This window comes from Pararge aegeria, chromosome 6 (assembly GCF_905163445.1).
Source record: "Pararge aegeria chromosome 6, ilParAegt1.1, whole genome shotgun sequence".
NCBI lineage: Eukaryota > Metazoa > Arthropoda > Insecta > Lepidoptera > Nymphalidae > Pararge > Pararge aegeria.
The window spans coordinates 20,458,788-20,479,463 of record NC_053185.1 but is presented as its reverse complement, the minus strand read 5'-3'; the positions used below and the strand labels follow the sequence as shown (position 1 = coordinate 20,479,463).

At 33.7% G+C, this 20,676-nt stretch overlaps 1 protein-coding gene across 1 annotated transcript in view; it reads left to right on the top strand.

Annotated features, from left to right (window-relative positions):
* The window catches only part of LOC120624326 (UDP-glucosyltransferase 2-like), a 108,648-nt gene extending 88,995 nt beyond the window's left edge, over nucleotides 1-19,653 (top strand). The window contains exons 2-8 of the mRNA XM_039890790.1: nucleotides 15,444-15,528; nucleotides 16,032-16,209; nucleotides 16,660-16,827; nucleotides 17,048-17,270; nucleotides 18,080-18,299; nucleotides 18,815-19,031; nucleotides 19,389-19,653. Coding sequence (XP_039746724.1) covers nucleotides 15,444-15,528; nucleotides 16,032-16,209; nucleotides 16,660-16,827; nucleotides 17,048-17,270; nucleotides 18,080-18,299; nucleotides 18,815-19,031; nucleotides 19,389-19,653 — 1,356 coding nt within the window. The remainder of the gene's footprint in view (nucleotides 1-15,443; nucleotides 15,529-16,031; nucleotides 16,210-16,659; nucleotides 16,828-17,047; nucleotides 17,271-18,079; nucleotides 18,300-18,814; nucleotides 19,032-19,388) is intronic.
* Nucleotides 19,654-20,676: the final 1,023 nt, after the last annotated feature.

Genomic DNA, 20,676 nt, shown 5'->3' with positions numbered 1-20,676 from the left:
ACGTCTTAGCATTAACGACCTTGGATTAGCACTGTCAAATAATTTGAACTGGACGCTTTACGTCGTGTAGTGTATGAGCATAGTACAGATTATAGTACGGAATAAAACAGTAGGTTCACATCGCTAGAAAGCTATTCCAACAGCAATGTGCCAAAAGCAACCTAAACACCACACCAAGAGACTCATAATACACTTAAAGAGCCTGCTGACTAGATAAGATTCGGTGCATAAAGAAACACTGTATACCGAATTGATATTCAATACTGTTTCGGTCATTAACTCTATAGCGTAAAATATATTTGGACCTATACGATCAGCTATTTCAAAATATTATAATTTGGTTCAATTTTAATTTTATCACAATACAGTTTGAAGTTTGAGTTTTCTTCCAGATTCCTTAAGAAGCCTTAAATCAATAATTAAAGCAGCTATCAATTCAGGCTAGCCCGCTCTACTGTAGGCTACATAATCATCCAGTGTACTAACGTCAATGCTTAGTCTACATAAAAAAAGAATTTAGTAAACTGATTGATTAAAGAGGCTGTTGATTTAACATGATGAAGCAGAAAGGCCCTGAGCCAGTCTGCAGAGAACACAAAAGCCTGGCGCAACTCACCCTACAAACTTATTGCAACTACCACACACTCATTCGCTGGAGACAACTCACAGGAATTAATCACTCTCTAAAACCATTCAACAGAAGGGCCACATCTGAGGCAATAGAAAAAACCTGTGCATCCTTGTGCGAACGCTTATGGGATCCAGTGGTCTTAACGGGCACATGTTCAAACTGAAGCTTCAGGACACAGATCTATGCAGACTTTGCAAGGAGACTGCGGAGACGCGTTTAATATAGCAGCACAGAAACTGCTGCGGTTCTTAGCGGCAAATAATACTTTCGGGGAGATCTAGACAGTGACTGCACAATAGATCCTAACCGTTCGTAAGACGTGAGCAGAAGAAATATGATGAAAATGGTCACTGTGTATCGATGACCGGCTCGTAGTCTACGATACTATATTATGTTGTCGTCGCTGCGCGGCACGTTCTCATTGAAGGCGGATTCTTTCGAAGGCAAAAGCCGTACTTTATTAAAGCCGCCTGAATGAGGCCATCACGAGCTTAACAAGGAATTCCATGTTTCTTATTGTCTCGACTCACATCCACTGCGTGGTATTCAATAAAGGGGTGGCTGTTACAAATTGATATAATTGATTTTGCGAATGTCTTAGACAATTTTCTGTCACGAATTTACGACACGAATGCGTCTTCAGGTATTTCTATATGGTAATACATATACGCATAAATAATTTAAATTGTTTGTCTGTGATTTCGAAAAAATTGCGCCGTAAGCTCGATATTAGTTAGAATTTTTTTACAAGGGCTAAGACTCGGAACAGCAGAACCTATTTTAATATGAAACAAGCAGGTGGAGTGTTCATCATGGAAAAGTTCGTCTTGACAAGACCCTAACTGGCCACGGTAGTAACGGGCCCCTTACACGGTGATGTCGGCATTTACAACTAGATCAAACGCGGCAAACTACTGTATCTCTTCTTTATACTGAGTTATATTTAAGTTGATGCAATTAATCGAAGTGCTTAGCTTAGCTTAGCAAGAACACTAAATAACTGCTAATAAGTTCTATCACCCGATTACGATTGTATGGAGAAAAGTGTGTTATTTAAGTTATATTTATCTGCGTATGTCGGGAAACTGCCGCTATTCCTGTCTGATATGATATTTTTATTATTGGAGATTTATTTCGGGTCGGTCTGTCAACCGCAAGTCATTACAGCATTCCGAAGCGTTTGCTTAACGGTTTTGTATGTTTTCTTTTATTAGAAATCTATCAAGATTAGCCATTCTGCAAATTAGCATAGATGCCAAAGCTTGTCTATTTGTTTATTTCTTATCTTTACACTGATTTTGAAAAATAATGGTACAAAGAAAGTTAGCTTTCTGTACTAAGTTGTCAAAGAGTATTTGTTATTTCGAGTAAACCAACGGTTTATAACAATAAAGTGGGAAGGAAGGGATTTTACAACAATAAAACAAAACCCGGGTAAAGTAATGAATGTTTAAATATTCAAAAATCTTATATAAAGGAAAACCATTTCGGAATAAATATACAGAGACGGCGGATTAAATTTACCACACGTGGTATGTAGTGATGATACCTTCTAGTTATTAGGTCCGTTTTCTTTCTTTTGTCGATAATTTCTTTTAATACTGTACTAATTTTTTTTTATATTATCGATCAGTCTATTTAAGAGTTGCGAGTTGCTTTCTCTAAAACTTATCCATTTTAAACCGACTTACAAAAAAGAAGGTTCTCAATTCGGTTGTTTTTCTTTTTCGATGTTTGTTATCTCAGAACTCGGTCATTTATAAACCGACTTGAACTTTTTTTTTGTTCGAGACGGTATACCCTGGTGTGGTCCCATTTCCCTTCAGGATCTGTTGAAGGAATCTTAGAAAACTTGAGGGAACTCTTCAAATATCATCCTAACATCTCTAGCGATTTGAGTATTTTTTAACTTGTAACTAAAGTAACTTGAGTATTTGCTATCAAAAAGCACTATTTGGTCGGATGGCCACCGGAAATACACAATAATAAGTATTACACTGGTTGCACTTCTATTATGGTATAAAGTAAGTAAGCAATTCACGCTATAGTAAGTTTCTACATTTGAGTTGGCACCGACTTAAACATGTTTTAGAAAATATTTATTTCTAGCTTTTAAGTTGTATAACAAAGTCGTTTCTTATATGTCAAATAAGTTTTGAACTGAAATGCTGAATGCGCGTAAAATTATACAAGTAGTATATCTAGTACCTACATTGGTAGTATTTCGTAGTTAGAGTAAATAAATCACCCGCCGCCACCGAGGCAAAGAAATGACTCTCAGAGATTAGCGCAGCGAACTAAGTAGAGTAGGTGAAGCACCATGCCAATGAGCGTTGCACCGCAGACGGTCAATGTCCTAGCCAAGGCAGGCAGCGACCAACCTTGGCGTGTGGGATATGACATACGACACTGGCACCGCCGAGCTGCTTCCTTGCAAGGCTTCATAACGTAATACCTCAGACTTTCTTACAAGATTTGCTTCTACTGCGTAGTAACAAAATAAAACTCCGGCTCAAAAGTTTAGAGGTAGAAAGGTCGGAGATTTTCGTACGCTCACGGTTAGACTATTGTCGTAGGTGAGTTTGTCCTTTGTTGGAGGGGAAAGAGGATTAGTCATCTATACAAATATTATAAAGCTAAAGAGTTCATTTGTTTGTTTGTTACTACAAGTACGGTATGATCAATTTGATTTATCCGTTATTCAAATAAAGTGTTCTTAAGACCAACTTGACTAATAAGTCTGATCACGAGGGTTCACCCCGTGTCAGATCGGTGACATTCTGAATTATATCTACTAAGTTGAAAGTTTGTGTTTTTTGGTACTCCCGGAAATTAAGCGACAATGACTGAAAAAAAAAATAGCGAATACATTGAAAATATAGAGTGAGTTTGTTTATAATATTACGGAAAATTAAAAAATTTCGAATAGGTAATGTCTGATATTAAATTCATTCCATGCAATCACGAGCAAAGGGTAATACTTATGAAAAACGAATCACCCTTGCCTTCTGTGTGTTTAATGCTTTAAAACTAAACTAAACAAACAAACCTCGTGAACCCGGAAAATATGAATACTTTAAGAAATTGTATCCGTAACGCGGAGCATTAACCCACAAAGCGAGCTAAAACCGCGCGGTGACCTGAAAGCCGCTCTCTGCTCTGCCGCAGACTCGCGACAGACCAATCGTTAAATATTACCAGCTGCAGCAGTGGACCAGTGAACCAGTCAACTAGAAGAGTGATTTAAATGCAAAAATTAAAAAAAAATCATTCATGTAGATCTATAACAGGCACATATCAAACTAAGCGTAATTCCTAATATTTTGTACTGATAATATAAGTTATTATGTGTTGCATGTCAGAACGTTGTTATGGCAATAAAGTGAAGCTTGCTCTTTTCAGTATACGCGAGCTTAGTTTGTGACTGAACGAGCGCCGTTTGGAAAAATATGAACCGAGAATGAAGTACTATTATCGTGAAAACTGTGCTACCACTGTGCGCCACTAACGATATAACTTTATAGAAAATAAGGATTGTATTTTTGAAACACGACGCCAACAATCCTACTTCCTACTAATATTATAAATGTGAAAGTGTGGATGTGTGTTACTCAATCACGCAAAAACGGCTTGACGGATTTGGATGAAATTTGGCATGCATGTAGCCTTTGACATGGAAAAGAACATAGGCTTACTTGTTATCCCGATTCCTTAAAAAGCTCCCGAGGGAAAATTTAAAATTGTGTATGAACAAAGAGACGGGCAGACAGCTTTGAAATGCATGTCACCTATGCTATGAAAAAAGACTTGTACTTTCAATAAATGGTTCCCGGGTTAGGATTAAAAATTGTAAACGAGTGAAGCTTTAGACCCAATTCTGAAGTCTGAGCAGAAGTCGCGGGCAGAAGCTAGTATTAAGATAAGACTTCTTTAAGAAATGGTAGCGGACGGCGCATAATATAGCCATGAAAGTCCTGTGCTTTTGCGGTAATGTGTGGTCAACAATAGTCAAAGAAAAAATCACATCAGCGGTTTCGTTCATCTGAATTCACTTCGCCAGTTCGTTGTAGCGGGTTATTGAAATATGTGAGCAGAATGAACATTATCCGACTCAGACTCCTCAACTTCCACCTCAGTTGTCGAAGTCAGAGTGAAACTTTGGCAATACTGTAAGGCTGACTTTGCACTGGAACTGATAGCCGCGTGGTGCGAGTATGCGAAAAATATTATATATAAAAAGAGTTACACGTTGCAATGCAACGTGTAACTCTTTTTTTCAGAAATTCAAATCACTTCTTAGAACTTTAACAGAGTCTGATAGAAGGGTCCAAAGTTCAACAAGAACTGGGTGGCAGGTAGAGCAGCACATATTTCAAGCACATATGCTGAGGTTAATCGGCGGAACTACATTCCATCTAAGCCGTTCTTACCCATATTTCAAGGAACAATAATAATAATAATAAATGACACCACGCTGGCTTTAGAAAATTATGGAGAACGCTCAGGTTTCCTTCATGAATTAAGCTTTTTTTATAAATTTTTAATAGTGATTTTGTTTTTCTTTTATAATTTACAGTGCTGAAAATTAAAAAAATAATTATATGCAAAAATGATAGATTAGATTAGATAAATATTACAAAAAAATCTCTCACATGGCATCCCTGGTATCCTTGACATAATTATTTATTTTACTACAAACTTATCAAGCTAAACTAAAAAATCTAGTATTCCTTCTGTGCCTTCTCACCCTAGGGGTTTATTATTATTTTTTACCAAAAATATTATTAAAGTTAAATAAAGTTCAAAGGTATGCAGGTAAGCATTCGGAAAGAACTAACAAGTTCTACGGTCGTGTGATTGACAAAGACAAAGTTAACATCCCGAGTATACATGCTGAGCTACATTGAGGGAGAGCGAGGTGCAATTTTTCTAAAAAACTCTATATTACCTAGGAGGTTATGTTTTAAAGTTATAAATGCAACTTCAACATTTGGAAATAAGAACCTTGTACATTTAAAATACTTTACAAAAACTAAGCAGAAAAATAATTCGGAACAACACAGCCGCTTAGTGGAAATTCACCTTTACCAGCGTCACAATACACCGCTTATTCGAGCAAGTTTGTTGTAGGGCTGTCAAAGTGTTCTCTGTCGAGGCTCTCCTTGATTTCGATACCAAATAGTTGATATCGAAGTTACTATATTGAATGTTAAATCCTTCAACCTAAAATACTTCAGGCGTATCAAATTATTGACGTGCTTATTTCACCCCTTCATATCAAACTTGATGACACCTAGAGTTCACAATGTCGCAGTTAAAGTACCGAGCTATTTATCAAAGATGGCATTTTTACAGTTATAAAATCTAAAGGAGATATTAGTTTACTAATAGTATCCATTAGTTCAAACTGTCCATTTGTAGTCCAAAATATATGGTTTTATCATATCATATGGACACATCATTTGAGGAAATAAACAAAGTCTTTCACAATATTAGTCTTCTAAAACGTATGCGACATAAGCAATGCAAATAGTTGAGAAGTAAAGTGAATGAAATAACGCAATATTTACTAAATGATAAGTAGGATTAAATCCCTATTATCAGTGTAGGTGAAGTTAGCAGAGCATTTGCCAGCGGATCAAAAATAAAACGGAGTTCTCTTCGCATGCAGCTGAGTTCTAGAGTTCCTGATGATTTTTACGAATAGTTCTGGCCTTTTTACCCCCAAAAAAAGGGTGTCAAAAAATGATCTGCTAACTTCCGATAGCAGATCATTTTCGAGCAAATCAAAATTTGATGCTTGTTCTGGACGCATGCAGCTTAGATCTATAGTTCCTGATACTTTTTAATAATAGTTCTGTCGTAAATACTGAAAAAAAATACTCAAAGAAAATAACCCTAAACATCCTATCGTACACAAAGACCTTTGAATAAAACATTTTTTAGACCCGTACTCTCTCGAAACTCTTTTCTTTCTCACAAATCAGTATATAAACTATAATAAAAAAATATTAAAGTTCTTATAAATCAAGTTTCAGAGTCACCACAACAAACATGAAAATTTATTTTCTTAAATAATTACATAAAATAATACAAAACATTTGTTTTTGAAAACCCTACCTATTAAAGGGGTAAGAACTCTTTTGTTTCTGTTGAAGCATCATAACGCCTGAAACATAACATAAAACCAAGCCTCAAACACTGTTATTCGAGACTGCATATCAGACGTCAATATTTTCAATCCAAAAGAATTATATGAGGAATTATTTTTTTGAAAACCCATTAAACCTCACAGCTAAGAACTCTTAAATTTCTGATAGAACGCTACTTACACTATAACACGATAAAAATTCAAGCCTAGAACACACGTACTTTAGACTGCATATCACACTTCAATATTTTATTGTCTAAAGAATTAAATAACAGAAAGTATAATTTTTTTTGGCAACCCTATAGACCCGACAGCCTAGAACTCTTAAAATTCCGATAGATCACTACTAACACTAAAACATAATTAAAATTGAAGTCTAGAACACTCGTACTTTAGACTGCATATCACACGTCAACATTTTAATGTCTAAAAAATTAAATAACAGAAAGTTTAATTATTTTTGGCAACCCTATATTCCACACAGCCTAGAACTCTTCTGTTTCCAATAGAACACTACTAACACTATAACATAATTAAAATTCAAGCCTAGAACACTCGTACTTTAGACTGCATATCACACGTCAATATTTTAATGTCTAAAAAATTAAATAAAAGAAAGTATAATTTTTTTTGGCAACCCTATATTCCACACAGCCTAGAACTCTTTTGTTTCCGATAGAACACTACTAACACTATAACATAATTAAAATTCAAGCCTAGAACACTCGTACTTTAGACTGCATATCACACGTCAATATTTTTATATCGAAAAATTAGATTACTTGATTTGTATTTTTTTTAAGAAACCCATCCTACAGCCTAGAACTCTTTAAATTCCGATAGATCACTACTAACACTAAAACATAATTAAAATTGAAGCCTAGAACACTCGTACTTTAGACTGCATATCACACGTCAATATTTTAATATCGAAAAAATTACATAACAGAAAGTTTAATTATTTTTGGCAACCCTATATTCCACACAGCCTAGAACTCTTTTGTTTCCGATAGAACACTATTTACACTATAACATAATTAAAATTCAAGCCTAGAACACTCGTACTTTAGACTGCATATCACACGTCAATATTTTAATATCGAAAAATTAGATAACTTGATTTGAATTTTTTTTAAGAAACCCATCCTACAGCCTAGCACTCTTTAAATTCCAATAGATCACTACTAACACTAAAACATAATTAAAATTGAAGCCTAGAACACTCGTACTTTAGACTGCATATCACACGTCAATATTTTAATGTCTAAAAAATTAAATAACAGAAAGTATAATTTTTTTTGGCAACCCTATAGACCACACAGCCTAGAACTCTTTAATTACTGATAGAACACTTCTTACACTATAACACAATTAAAATTGAAGCCTAGAACACACATACTTTAGACTGCATATCACACGTCAATATTTTAATATCGAAAAAATTACATAACAGAAAGTTTAATTATTTTTGTCAATCCTATATTCCACACAGCCTAGAACTCTTTTGTTTCCGATAGAATACTACTTACACTATAACATAATTAAAATTCAAGCCTAGAACACTCGTACTTTAGACTGCATATCACACGTCAATATTTTAATATCGAAAAAATTACATAACAGAAAGTTTAATTATTTTTGGCAACCCTATATTCCACACAGCCTAGAACTCTTCTGTTTCCGATAGAACACTACTAACACTATAACATAATTAAAATTCAAGCCTAGAACACTCGTACTTTAGACTGCATATCACACGTCAATATTTAAATTTCAGAAAAATTTTATTACTTGAGTTTAATTTTTTTTAGCAGTCCTTGACATACCACAGCCTAGAACTCTTTTGTTTCCAATAGAACACTACTAATACTATAAAATAATTAAAATTCAAGCCTAGAACACTTGTACTTTAGACTGCATATCACACGTCAATATTTTAATGTCTAAAAAATTAAATAACAGAAAGTATAATTTTTTTTGGCAACCCTATAGACCACACAGCCTAGACCTCTTAAATTACTGATAGAACACTTCTTACACTATAACACTATTAAAATTCAAGCCTAGAACACACGTACTTTAGACTGCATATCACACGTCAATATTTTAATATCGAAAAAATTACATAACAGAAAGTTTAATTATTTTTGGCAACCCTATATTCCACACAGCCTAGAACTCTTCTGTTTCCGATAGAACACTACTAACACTATAACATAATTAAAATTCAAGCCTAGAACACTCGTACTTTAGACTGCATATCACACGTCAATATTTAAATTTCAGAAAAATTTTATTACTTGAGTTTAATTTTTTTTAGCAGTCCTTGACATACCACAGCCTAGAACTCTTTTGTTTCCAATAGAACACTACTAATACTATAAAATAATTAAAATTCAAGCCTAGAACACTTGTACTTTAGACTGCATATCACACGTCAATATTTTAATGTCTAAAAAATTAAATAACAGAAAGTATAATTTTTTTTGGCAACCCTATAGACCACACAGCCTAGACCTCTTAAATTACTGATAGAACACTTCTTACACTATAACACTATTAAAATTCAAGCCTAGAACACACGTACTTTAGACTGCATATCACACGTCAATATTTTAATATCGAAAAAATTACATAACAGAAAGTTTAATTATTTTTGGCAATCCTATATTCCACACAGCCTAGAACTCTTTTGTTTCCGATAGAATACTACTTACACTATAACATAATTAAAATTCAAGCCTAGAACACTCGTACTTTAGACTGCATATCACACGTCAATATTTTAATATCGAAAAAATTACATAACAGAAAGTTTAATTATTTTTGGCAACCCTATATTCCACACAGCCTAGAACTCTTCTGTTTCCGATAGAACACTACTAACACTATAACATAATTAAAATTCAAGCCTAGAACACTCGTACTTTAGACTGCATATCACACGTCAATATTTAAATTTCAGAAAAATTTTATTACCTGAGTTTAATTTTTTTTAGCAGTCCTTGACATACCACAGCCTAGAACTCTTTTGTTTCCGATAGAACACTACTAATACTATAAAATAATTAAAATTCAAGCCTAGAACACTTGTACTTTAGACTGCATAATATCACACGTCAATATTTTAATGTCTAAAAAATTAAATAACAGAAAGTATAATTTTTTTTGGCAACCCTATAGACCACACAGCCTAGACCTCTTAAATTACTGATAGAACACTTCTTACACTATAACACTATTAAAATTCAAGCCTAGAACACACGTACTTTAGACTGCATATCACACGTCAATATTTTAATATCGAAAAAATTACATAACAGAAAGTTTAATTATTTTTGGCAATCCTATATTCCACACAGCCTAGAACTCTTTTGTTCCCGATAGAATACTACTTACACTATAACATAATTAAAATTCAAGCCTAGAACACTCGTACTTTAGACTGCATATCACACGTCAATATTTTAATATCGAAAAAATTACATAACAGAAAGTTTAATTATTTTTGGCAACCCTATATTCCACACAGCCTAGAACTCTTCTGTTTCCGATAGAACACTACTAACACTATAACATAATTAAAATTCAAGCCTAGAACACTCGTACTTTAGACTGCATATCACACGTCAATATTTAAATTTCAGAAAAATTTTATTACCTGAGTTTAATTTTTTTTAGCAGTCCTTGACATACCACAGCCTAGAATTCTTTTGTTTCCGATAGAACACTACTAATACTATAAAATAATTAAAATTCAAGCCTAGAACACTTGTACTTTAGACTGCATATCACACGTCAATATTTTAATATCTGTTATTTAATTTTTAGACATAAAAATATTGACGTGTTATATGCAGTCTAAAGTACGAGTGTTCTAGGCTTCAATTTTAATTATGTTTTAGTGTTAGTAGTGATCTATCGGAATTTAAAGAGTTCTAGGCTTTAGGGTGGGTTTCTTAAAAAAAATACAAACCAAGTAATCTAATTTTTTGACATTAAAATATTGATGTGTGATATGCAGTCTAAAGTACAAGTGTCCTAGACTTGAATTTTAATTTTTTTGTAGTGTTCAGTAGTGTTTTATCAAAAATGACAGAGTTCTAGGCTGTGTGGATTATAGGCTTGCCAAAAAAAATTAAACTTTCTGTTATGTAATTTTTTCGATATTAAAATATTGACGTGTGATATGCAGTCTAAAGTACGTGTGTTCTAGGCTTGAATTTTAATTGTATTATAGTGTAAGAAGTGTTTTATCAGTAATTTAACAGTTCTAGGCTGTGTGGTCTATAGGGTTGCCAAAAAAAATTATACTTTCTGTTATTTAATTTTTTAGACATTAAAATGTTGACGTGTGATATGCAGTCTAAAGTACGAGTGTTCTAGGCTTCAATTTTAATTATGTTATAGTGTTAGTAGTGTTCTATCGGAAACAGAAGAGTTCTAGGCTGTGTGGAATATAGGGTTGCCAAAAATAATTAAACTTTCTGTTATGTAATTTTTTCGATATTAAAATATTGACGTGTGATATGCAGTCTAAAGTACGAGTGTTCTAGGCTTCAATTTTAATTATGTTGTAGTGTTATTAGTGTTTTATCAAAAATTAAAGAGTTCTAGGCTGTGTGAAATATAGGGTTGCCAAAAATAATTAAACTTTCTGTTATGTAATTTATTCGATATTAAAATATTGAAGTGAGATATGCAGTCTGAAGTACGTGTGTTCTAGGCTTGAATTTTAATTGTATTATAGTGTAAGAAGTGTTTTATCAGTAATTTTACAGTTCTAGGCTGTGTGGTCTATAGGGTTGCCAAAAAAAATTATACTTTCTGTTATTTAATTTTTTAGACATTAAAATGTTGACGTGTGATATGCAGTCTAAAGTACGAGTTTTCTAGGCTTCAATTTTAATTATGTTTTAGTGTTAGTAGTGATCTATCGGAATTTTAAGAGTTCTAGGCTGTCGGGTCTATAGGGTTGCCAAAAAAAATTATACTTTCTGTTATTTAATTCTTTAGACATTAAAATATTGAAGTGTGATATGCAGTCTAAAGTACGTGTGTTCTAGGCTTGAATTTTTATCGTGTTATAGTGTAAGTAGCGTTCTATCAGAAATTTAAGAGTTCTTAGCTGTGAGGTTTAATGGGTTTTCAAAAAAATAATTCCTCATATAATTCTTTTGGATTGAAAATATTGACGTCTGATATGCAGTCTCGAATAACAGTGTTTGAGGCTTGGTTTTATGTTATGTTTCAGGCGTTATGATGCTTCAACAGAAACAAAAGAGTTCTTACCCCTTTAATAGGTAGGGTTTTCAAAAACAAATGTTTTGTATTATTTTATGTAATTATTTAAGAAAATAAATTTTCATGTTTGTTGTGGTGACTCTGAAACTTGATTTATAAGAACTTTAATATTTTTTTATTATAGTTTATATACTGATTTGTGAGAAAGAAAAGAGTTTCGAGAGAGTACGGGTCTAAAAAATGTTTTATCAAAGGTCTTTGTGTACGATAGGATGTTTAGGGTTATTTTCTTTGAGTATTTTTTTTCAGTATTTACGACAGAACTTTTATTAAAAAGTATCAGGAACTATAGATCTAAGCTGCATGCGTCCAGAACAAGCATCAAATTTTGATTTGCTCGAAAATGATCTGCTATCGGAAGTTAGCAGATCATTTTTTGACACCCTTTTTTTGGGGGTAAAAACGCCAGAACTATTCGTAAAAATCATCAGGAACTCTAGAACTCAGCTGCATGCGAAGAGAACTCCGTTTTATTTTTGATCTGCTGGCAAATGCTCTGCTAACTTCACCTACACCTATAATCATAAGTTGAAGGTAAATAAATAATATTTAGCCCACCAATAGGCACTGGGCCGGCATGGTGGACTGCGGTCTATTTCCTTTTTATTGTGGGTGGAGACCCGTGCCCTATAGTGGGCCGGCAATGGGCTAATATGATGATGATAATGAAATGATATGAAAAAATAACATTAACAAGGGAGAATTGGTTGGCCCTAGGGACGAGGTATAGCTGAGAGCTAAACGGAATGGCGCGGAACAGACGTCATTTGCCCCAATAGACAGAAGTTGGATTTACAGAAAATCAATGCAACGATGCTACCAATAAATCTCCAAGTTTATGTTGATCCAACACCAAGTCTACATAAAATTTGCAGTTAGGTATGGCAACCCTATGAAATTGTCAACAATGTGCTTTTAACAAAGGATAAGCTCTAATCTTACCCTACATTAATAAAAGAGTTTCGTTTAGTTTCATTATCCCTTAATGGCTACCTCTCGTAATCCTTGAAATGTCCAACATCAAAAAATATGCATCATTTATGCATCATCAACCTTCATGATTAACAACCTTTTACCCTACCCTTACTGGTGGGAAACCCTTTACCCTACCCTAGCGCAGTGGGTGGGACTCCGACTTCACTTTCGGGGCCGAGTTCGAATCCCAACACGCACCTCTAACTTTTGTAAGTTTTGTGCGTTTAAAGCAATTAAAATATTACTTGCTTCAACGGTGAAAGAAAACAGCGATAATGTCTAAATTGATTTAAATAATATTTAACATCATGGTACTGACTTTACAGAGCATTAGGCGCTGGCACTAGCCATGCCTAATAAAGACATTATTGCGATAGCGCTCTTAATTGTAAATTGTTAAAACTTATAATAATATACATTTCAAATTGTACTCTCTTGCTATGTATTTATATCTCTGTAACTACTTTTTTCTTTGGTGTACAATAAAAGTGTATTCATTCATTCATTCATTCATTCATATCTTGATTATTAAGATCGTAAAAAAAAAAATTCGACTATAAATAGTTAACGTTTATTAAAAAAATTTAATTAATCTTTTTAATTAATTTAATCTTTATTAAACAAAACATAAGTAATTATAAACAAAAAGTCGATACAATCAGCCGACTTACTAGAAACAGACATAAATTAGTGATATCTGCATGTCGTCTGAGAAAAAGTACAGAAATCCTTTGTGGGGATGGGTATGCTTTTATAACATGATACCGAAGGTAATATTAGATCTACCTTTACCTAAGTTTAAACAATATATTAAAACACATTTAACAAATCATGGTTAGTACACGATTGATGAATTCCTTAACGACAAGGCTGCTTGGAAGCAGGCCACTCCGCTCTCATCTCTCACAAAACAGAAAAATTCTAAAGATTTTTAAAAAACTTAAACTATAAAATGATGTTAGAAAAGAGCAATCTGCTAAGTTTCTTGCCGGCTCTTCTCAGTGGAATCTGCCTTTCGAACCGGTGGTAGAGTCAATACAAACAGACTGACTTGACGTTTCAAAAGTGCTTATAAATTAGGCCTACTTGAAATAAATGAATTTTGAATTTGAATTTTGTTTATGTGAGATTTCAACCAATACAATTGCCGCTAAAGATGGAAGTGCTTTAGCCTGAAAGCGGTGAGATTGTGTGATAAAGCCGTACTTATAGGTAATTTCTTTCAGTTCGAAAGCGCTACAAGATCAGTCCAGGGCAAGTATTGAAATTGTAAATCACCCAAAATTGGACTGGACAATTTCTTCAAAGGCTACAGCACTCGTCAGAGTTTGTAAAAAAAACAATTAAAAAGTTGCACATCATGGACTTATTGTACTTGTACGGGAGCTAAGTTGATGCGCTCGACCGTACCAATAGGAAGATCATCTCCCGAGCGGGAGATCATCGTGCTCGGGGACCGAAGCCAAAACATTCATCTTTAGAAGTTGTATATATGGTAAATTTTTGTGAACGCTTCCCTAGCGCGATGCAGATTTTTTGTGGCGCCATCTAGTTGGGTAATGTGGAGACCGACACAGTACCTACTACTATAGATGATGCACAAAAAAATTTGGTATCGAATGATAAAATCTTAACGGTTTCATTTTTTTTGCGATAGCAGCCATCCATGCTTCATACCCTTTATCTCGATAAGAACGTCGGTTCTTATCACCATCTGTTACACTTCGTCTACAAATTAGTTACCCGCTGTAAAATTGAAGATTTCTTTTTCTTACGCTTTATAAAATGTTAGTATTAGTACTCCTGTATTATGCGAGTGTGTGTCAAGGTCACCACGTCTTAGTTGTGTTCTCAGTGCCTGAGAGGAGTCATAGTGTACTAGCTAATTCAGTAGTGGATACTCTATTAGCATCTGATTACGAGGTACGTCTGCCTAGTTACAATAATTATTAACCTTGCGATTTCCTCACTTAACAATCGGATTCATTTTCTGACACTGTTCAACTTAGTTCATCATCGTTATTATCTTCAGCTTTAATAATTTCCTACTGACATGATGCCGGATCACATGTGCCGGTTGTTTGCATCATGTTTCCACCCTTATATTATAACATGAATGTTTATTTACTCGAAATTTCAATTAAATAGGATTGCACCTCATAAAACATCCTATTACAATTTTCAGACAGAATGTTTACAGTTCTACCAACTCGCAGTTTTTCCTGTTTACTTTTGCTTCACTGGTATGTTATGAAAATTAAAATCGAAACTGAGGAACTGTAAATACATCGCGGATGTACTTGCGGTTCCGTTAGCCGCATTAACCACGTAAAAGTTATTTCTTGCAAACGTCCATAAGCCAGTTATATAATATTTTTACAGGTGACGTATGTGTCTCCATATCCGAAAGACACGAGACCAAATTTGAAGTACGTTGACGTTAGTTCAGTTTTGGACCAAATCGAAGGTGATCATATCTAATTTTTCATTAGTTTACAAATATGGCTAAGACAGTAACATTAGTCAATTTTGTTAACAAATGATTTTTGGCCATTTTGGCCAAAGAAATCATAGCAAGTCAAAAGAGTATAATGTTCTATTTGCCAATAATTCTTACACTCCTTTTTTACTAACGTGTTTTATATAGTATAATCTTTTCAGTGTAAAGGATTTCAAACACATTAAAATGAGATTTTCTTTATGTAGGTGTGTTGTTGTGTTTTAATTTAATAATAAACTTTACACGAAAAGTAACTCAAAGATTGTTTACATTATATAAAAGGAAGAAAAAATAGACTTTTGTACTTATTGTACGTAATGGTTTAGAGTGCGGGGGTAGGGTATAATGAGGCCGAGACATTTTTGGCACCTCAAACAATACCTTACAAATTACATTTAATTAACTGCTACACTTTTCTATCTTTGGTGACCAGAAATCTTTTAAATGATTATTGCTTTGTATATTTCCAGATGAAAAAGAATCAGATTTACCAGAAGACATATATTCTCCACGTTACCTAACACTTATGGGCACGAGCTTCGCCCAACAAGTCCTCAGACATTCAAGTATGCGGGAGTTAATGGTGAATAGCTCTATAGAATTTGATGCTGTGTTGGTTGAATGGTTTTATACAGGCTTATTCGCTCCGTAAGTAAAGGCCGCGGAAGGTGACGAAATAAAGTTAATCCATGTTTTCTAAAGTTCTTCGAAACTCACTTTATTTAAATCTTCCAAATAATTAAATGTTTGATAATAAAATAGCTTGTAAACATTTCACTTGGCGTGTATCCAAAATGTTAACTCTATTTGAATAATATCTTGACAATTTCTCAAATTCAGATTCAAAATTTTTTGTATCCATTTTTAATGTAATTGATATAATAATGCTTTTTTCTGTCAAGATATAGACAACTTTTAATAATGTGTCTGTATATCTTCTTCTTTGTTGAAAACGAACGTCAAATCAGGTTTAACTTTAGGAAATTTTTCGCTTGTTGTTCAGACATCCATTAACACAGTGCAAATATTTTTCAATTACACCACAATCCCTCCCAAAGGTTTTATTTTTTGTTAAATGGTTCCGTTGTTACTTTTTAGTTTGGCTGCGCTATTCGAATGTCCTTTGATCTGGTATGCTCCTACTGGCATCTCTTCGCAAAGCCTGAGTCTTGTAGGCCATACTCCTAAACTTGATGATCCTTCAAACTCGCTAGCGCACAGGATTCATCACATGTGGTTCCAGATCTACTTTTCTGTTTGGAATTAGTGAGTACAGATTTTTTATGATTTTATTGAGAGCTTGCTTTAACGCCTAAATAGTTTTTATTTTACATCCAAAGGAATTCACAAGTAGGGCCTCCAAAATAAGAAATATTTCACTTCTAAGTTTTATAAATATCAAACTGTAAACCTTAGTTTACATAACCCCTGAACTTCATTAAAATGATTTATTGTCAATAATTGTGCTATTTGTTTTTAATTTTAGCCTTCACATAAGTAAAATAGAAATACCAGCTTACGAGGACTATTATGGAAGTGCCTTTAAAACACGCTTCAGATTTTTGCCTACTTATGAGTTTGCGGCGGCCAATGGTTCCTTACTACTCCTTAACTCTCATCCGCTGCTTGGAGCAGTGGTACCTTTACCAGGCAATGTTAAATTTATTGGAGGACATCATATTGCTGAAGACGTGTCACCACTACCTAAGGTTATAATTTCGCTTATCATCATGTAAATTTATATTGTGTTTCAGTCAATTTCTAGTATGACATAAGACAGTTATAAACTAATACCCATTGTGTCATACCCGTGCCATATCCATAGCATAAAGTTGTTAAAATCGTCCAGACACGAATACGAAGAAGGGTCATTCCTTGTTATCCTTCTTTGTATAGTAATTTGAATTTTCGCATTTTCTAGACTTATCGCCTGGATTTTTCAGTTCCTTTCAAATTTCTTTCGAAATGAATAGAGAATACAATATTAGGAACATATTCCAACAAATTTTGATCTACTACTCTATTAGTTTACACAATAAAAAAAAATCAACTTGTCCAACCCAAAGTGTAAAAACTCCTGTTTAGTTTGTTTATGAACTAACGAGAAATAATTTTCATAAATCTGGGACATGGTGCTTGCTACACTTTGACATTAATCAATATAATCAATGCCAATATTATGTTTACCAGAGTCATAATAAATAAGATTGGTTACCGAACTTGCCCAGCTACTTTCTCTCTATGCCCTGGTTACTCCGCTGTCTCTCCTTGTGATACTGATTACGAACAAGTATCATCCGGAATCCGGAAGGGATCCGATTATAATTAAGAAAATAGTCTTAATATGTGTTTTGAACATGCACCTCGTTTATTGATTTAAACGAATCCCTATAGAATTACATTTTTTTACTATGTCTCACTAATTACCTATCCAATTCGAAAAAAGTTTCCAATTAAAAAAAAAAGAAACATAATTTACATTCAAAAACTAAAATACTTTTTGTTGTTTCTTCTACAGGATCTAAAAAAGGTATTAGACAGCTCAGCAGGTGGTGTAATCTATGTGAACATGGAATCAAACTTAATAAGCATGGACATTCAGGATCAAATAACACGTGAGCTTAAAGAAGTATTTAGTGATCTGGAACAAACTGTGATTTGGAAGTACGGTGACATCTTGGTGAACTTGCCTCATAACGTCTATACTTTAAAGAATCCTCCGCAACACAGCATATTAAGTAATTTGGTAATTTTTTGGCTTTCTATCTCTCTGTCTATATATAGCTATGAGCTTTTCCGTACTAGTGATTGTTGTTTCAAATAAATACTACCAATTTCTTTTAGTCTTTTCTTTCTTGTGATTACCAATAAAGCTGTATTTTTTCGCATCTCGTAGGGCTTAAGACTGCTCAGGGAGCAGAACTTTCAAATTGTTCACTACATGCAAAGTACTCCTTCTTTCGCTACTAAACTAATACTTGCGGTTTTTTATTGTATTATAAATAGAAAACAACTATGTGTTTGAAATATGAATCACAAAGAATAAAATTCTTTAGTTCATGATTTTAATTTCAGTGCTAATTAATTAAAGTATTATATTGCTTGAAATTTCTAAACTGTAAAGTTAAAACTCCTTACGAAGCGTCTCAACTACAAAAATCTTTTATTGTTTATATTTTGTGATAGTTGTTTATCATCCATTCACTTTTGATTTACTTTTGTTACAATAGATGACATAGCATTTTAATTACAGGTCACGTCAACACCATTGCTTTCATCAACCACGGGGACATGAATTCAATATTAGATGCAACACATTTTGGGGTTCCTATGATAACGCTTCCATTGCTGAAAGATCAAGCAGATAATGTGAATATAGTGGTCAAAAGAGGTTGTGGTGTTAAAATGATCAACAAAGACTTAATATCGGAAGTTAAGAAGTCTGTCGAAGCAGTTTTGAACAATAACAGGTAGGTAATTTTTTTTTTTAAATAATAGCAGACGTGAAATTGGAGTAGAAGTTTTACTTCTACTGTTTCTTAGTACTACTGTCCGTACTATTGTCCTGGCGTATCCGATATCTGCTCACGAGAGCGCCACGCAATTTAATCTGATTAACTGAATTGCCTTAAGTTGTTAGGAATTAGGAATTAGTCTAGTTGTAGTTTCTATGAAACTGCCATAGTTTTTGTAGTTCGAAACCTATAGTGAAAATACTGTCAAATTGGTAAACTTGAGTTGGGTTCAGATCTTAAGGAATTTGTTTAATCATTTATCGAATAAACCAAAATCTTAAATTGATGGTTGTCATTATTAAATTTTTACAGTTACCAAATCAATGCCAAGCAGCTTAGTTCCATATTTCACCATCGTTTGGCGCCACAACAAACGGAGTTTATATATTTAGTTGAAGCAGTGATCAGAACCAATGGCGCCGCCCATCTCCGCTCGTCTATCCCCGAGACTCCTATCATAGAGAGATATAACGTGGACATAATGTCGTTGATACTTATGATCTTCTGGTTTCTTACAAAGGTTGCCAAGGTTGTTAAAGTGCATACTAGTCGTGAAGATCATGAGAAAGAAGATTAGCGTAATGTAATAAATAGTATACTTATTCATTTCTTCAATCTTTATGCAATACATCACATAGATCTTCCAAAATTAACTTTTTGCGCACGTTTCGCTCCGACACCAGTGCATCCTCAGGACATGTTGGCATTACAATGCACTATTTCTAAGTGAATTGCATTTATTGTTTTATACTTTCACGGATTATAGCAACTTTGACTGTATGCAAATGTTCAATGTATTATAAAAAGAAACGCCTGAAGTTAACAAATAATTTTATCTATAAATCTAAAATATATTGGTATCATTGAAACTAAACTAAACTTAATCCACGAATTGATATTGCGTAAAAAATTGGTTGCCTGTAAAGTCGGTATACGGGCAAAAGTTTTACGTGACAACGACTTTGAGTGGTAAAATAATTTTAATGTGAATATTCATTCGTATAGTAGGAAGAAGGATGAAATAATAGTAACAATTTAAAACATTTATTTATACAAAGAATTATATTTAAAACATTAATTTATACAAAGAATCTCGCACTGAATTTCATATTAACAAAATTTTATTTTTACCTTTACACATACATACGTATTTATATACAAATATACATACAATAACTTGCAATACATTTGCGTACAATGAATCAGCGTTTACTACAAAGGGACGCGTGCCTTTCACTTTTTATGTCTGTCTCTCTCGCTCTTAGGCGGGCTAACCATGCCCGAGTGGAAGGGACGCGTGCCTCTCACTCGCTCTCATTGTGAGCGCATAACGTGAGCGGAGCGTAACGCAGTTTCTTGAAGTGTCACCCGGCAAACCAATTTATAAGACGTTGTCACGTCAAAACCTGCAACATCAATCTTAGTTATAGAGTTATTTTAATTAAGGATATCATGTTGTTGCCTCATCTGGAAAATGTATACATATTATGAGTGATTATGAGAATAATTCCAACAATTTGAACCCACGACCCCATAATCGTTGAGCCATATGTTGTTAAATTAGTTACTGCTTCTTTCATTACATTAAATAAAATCAAAA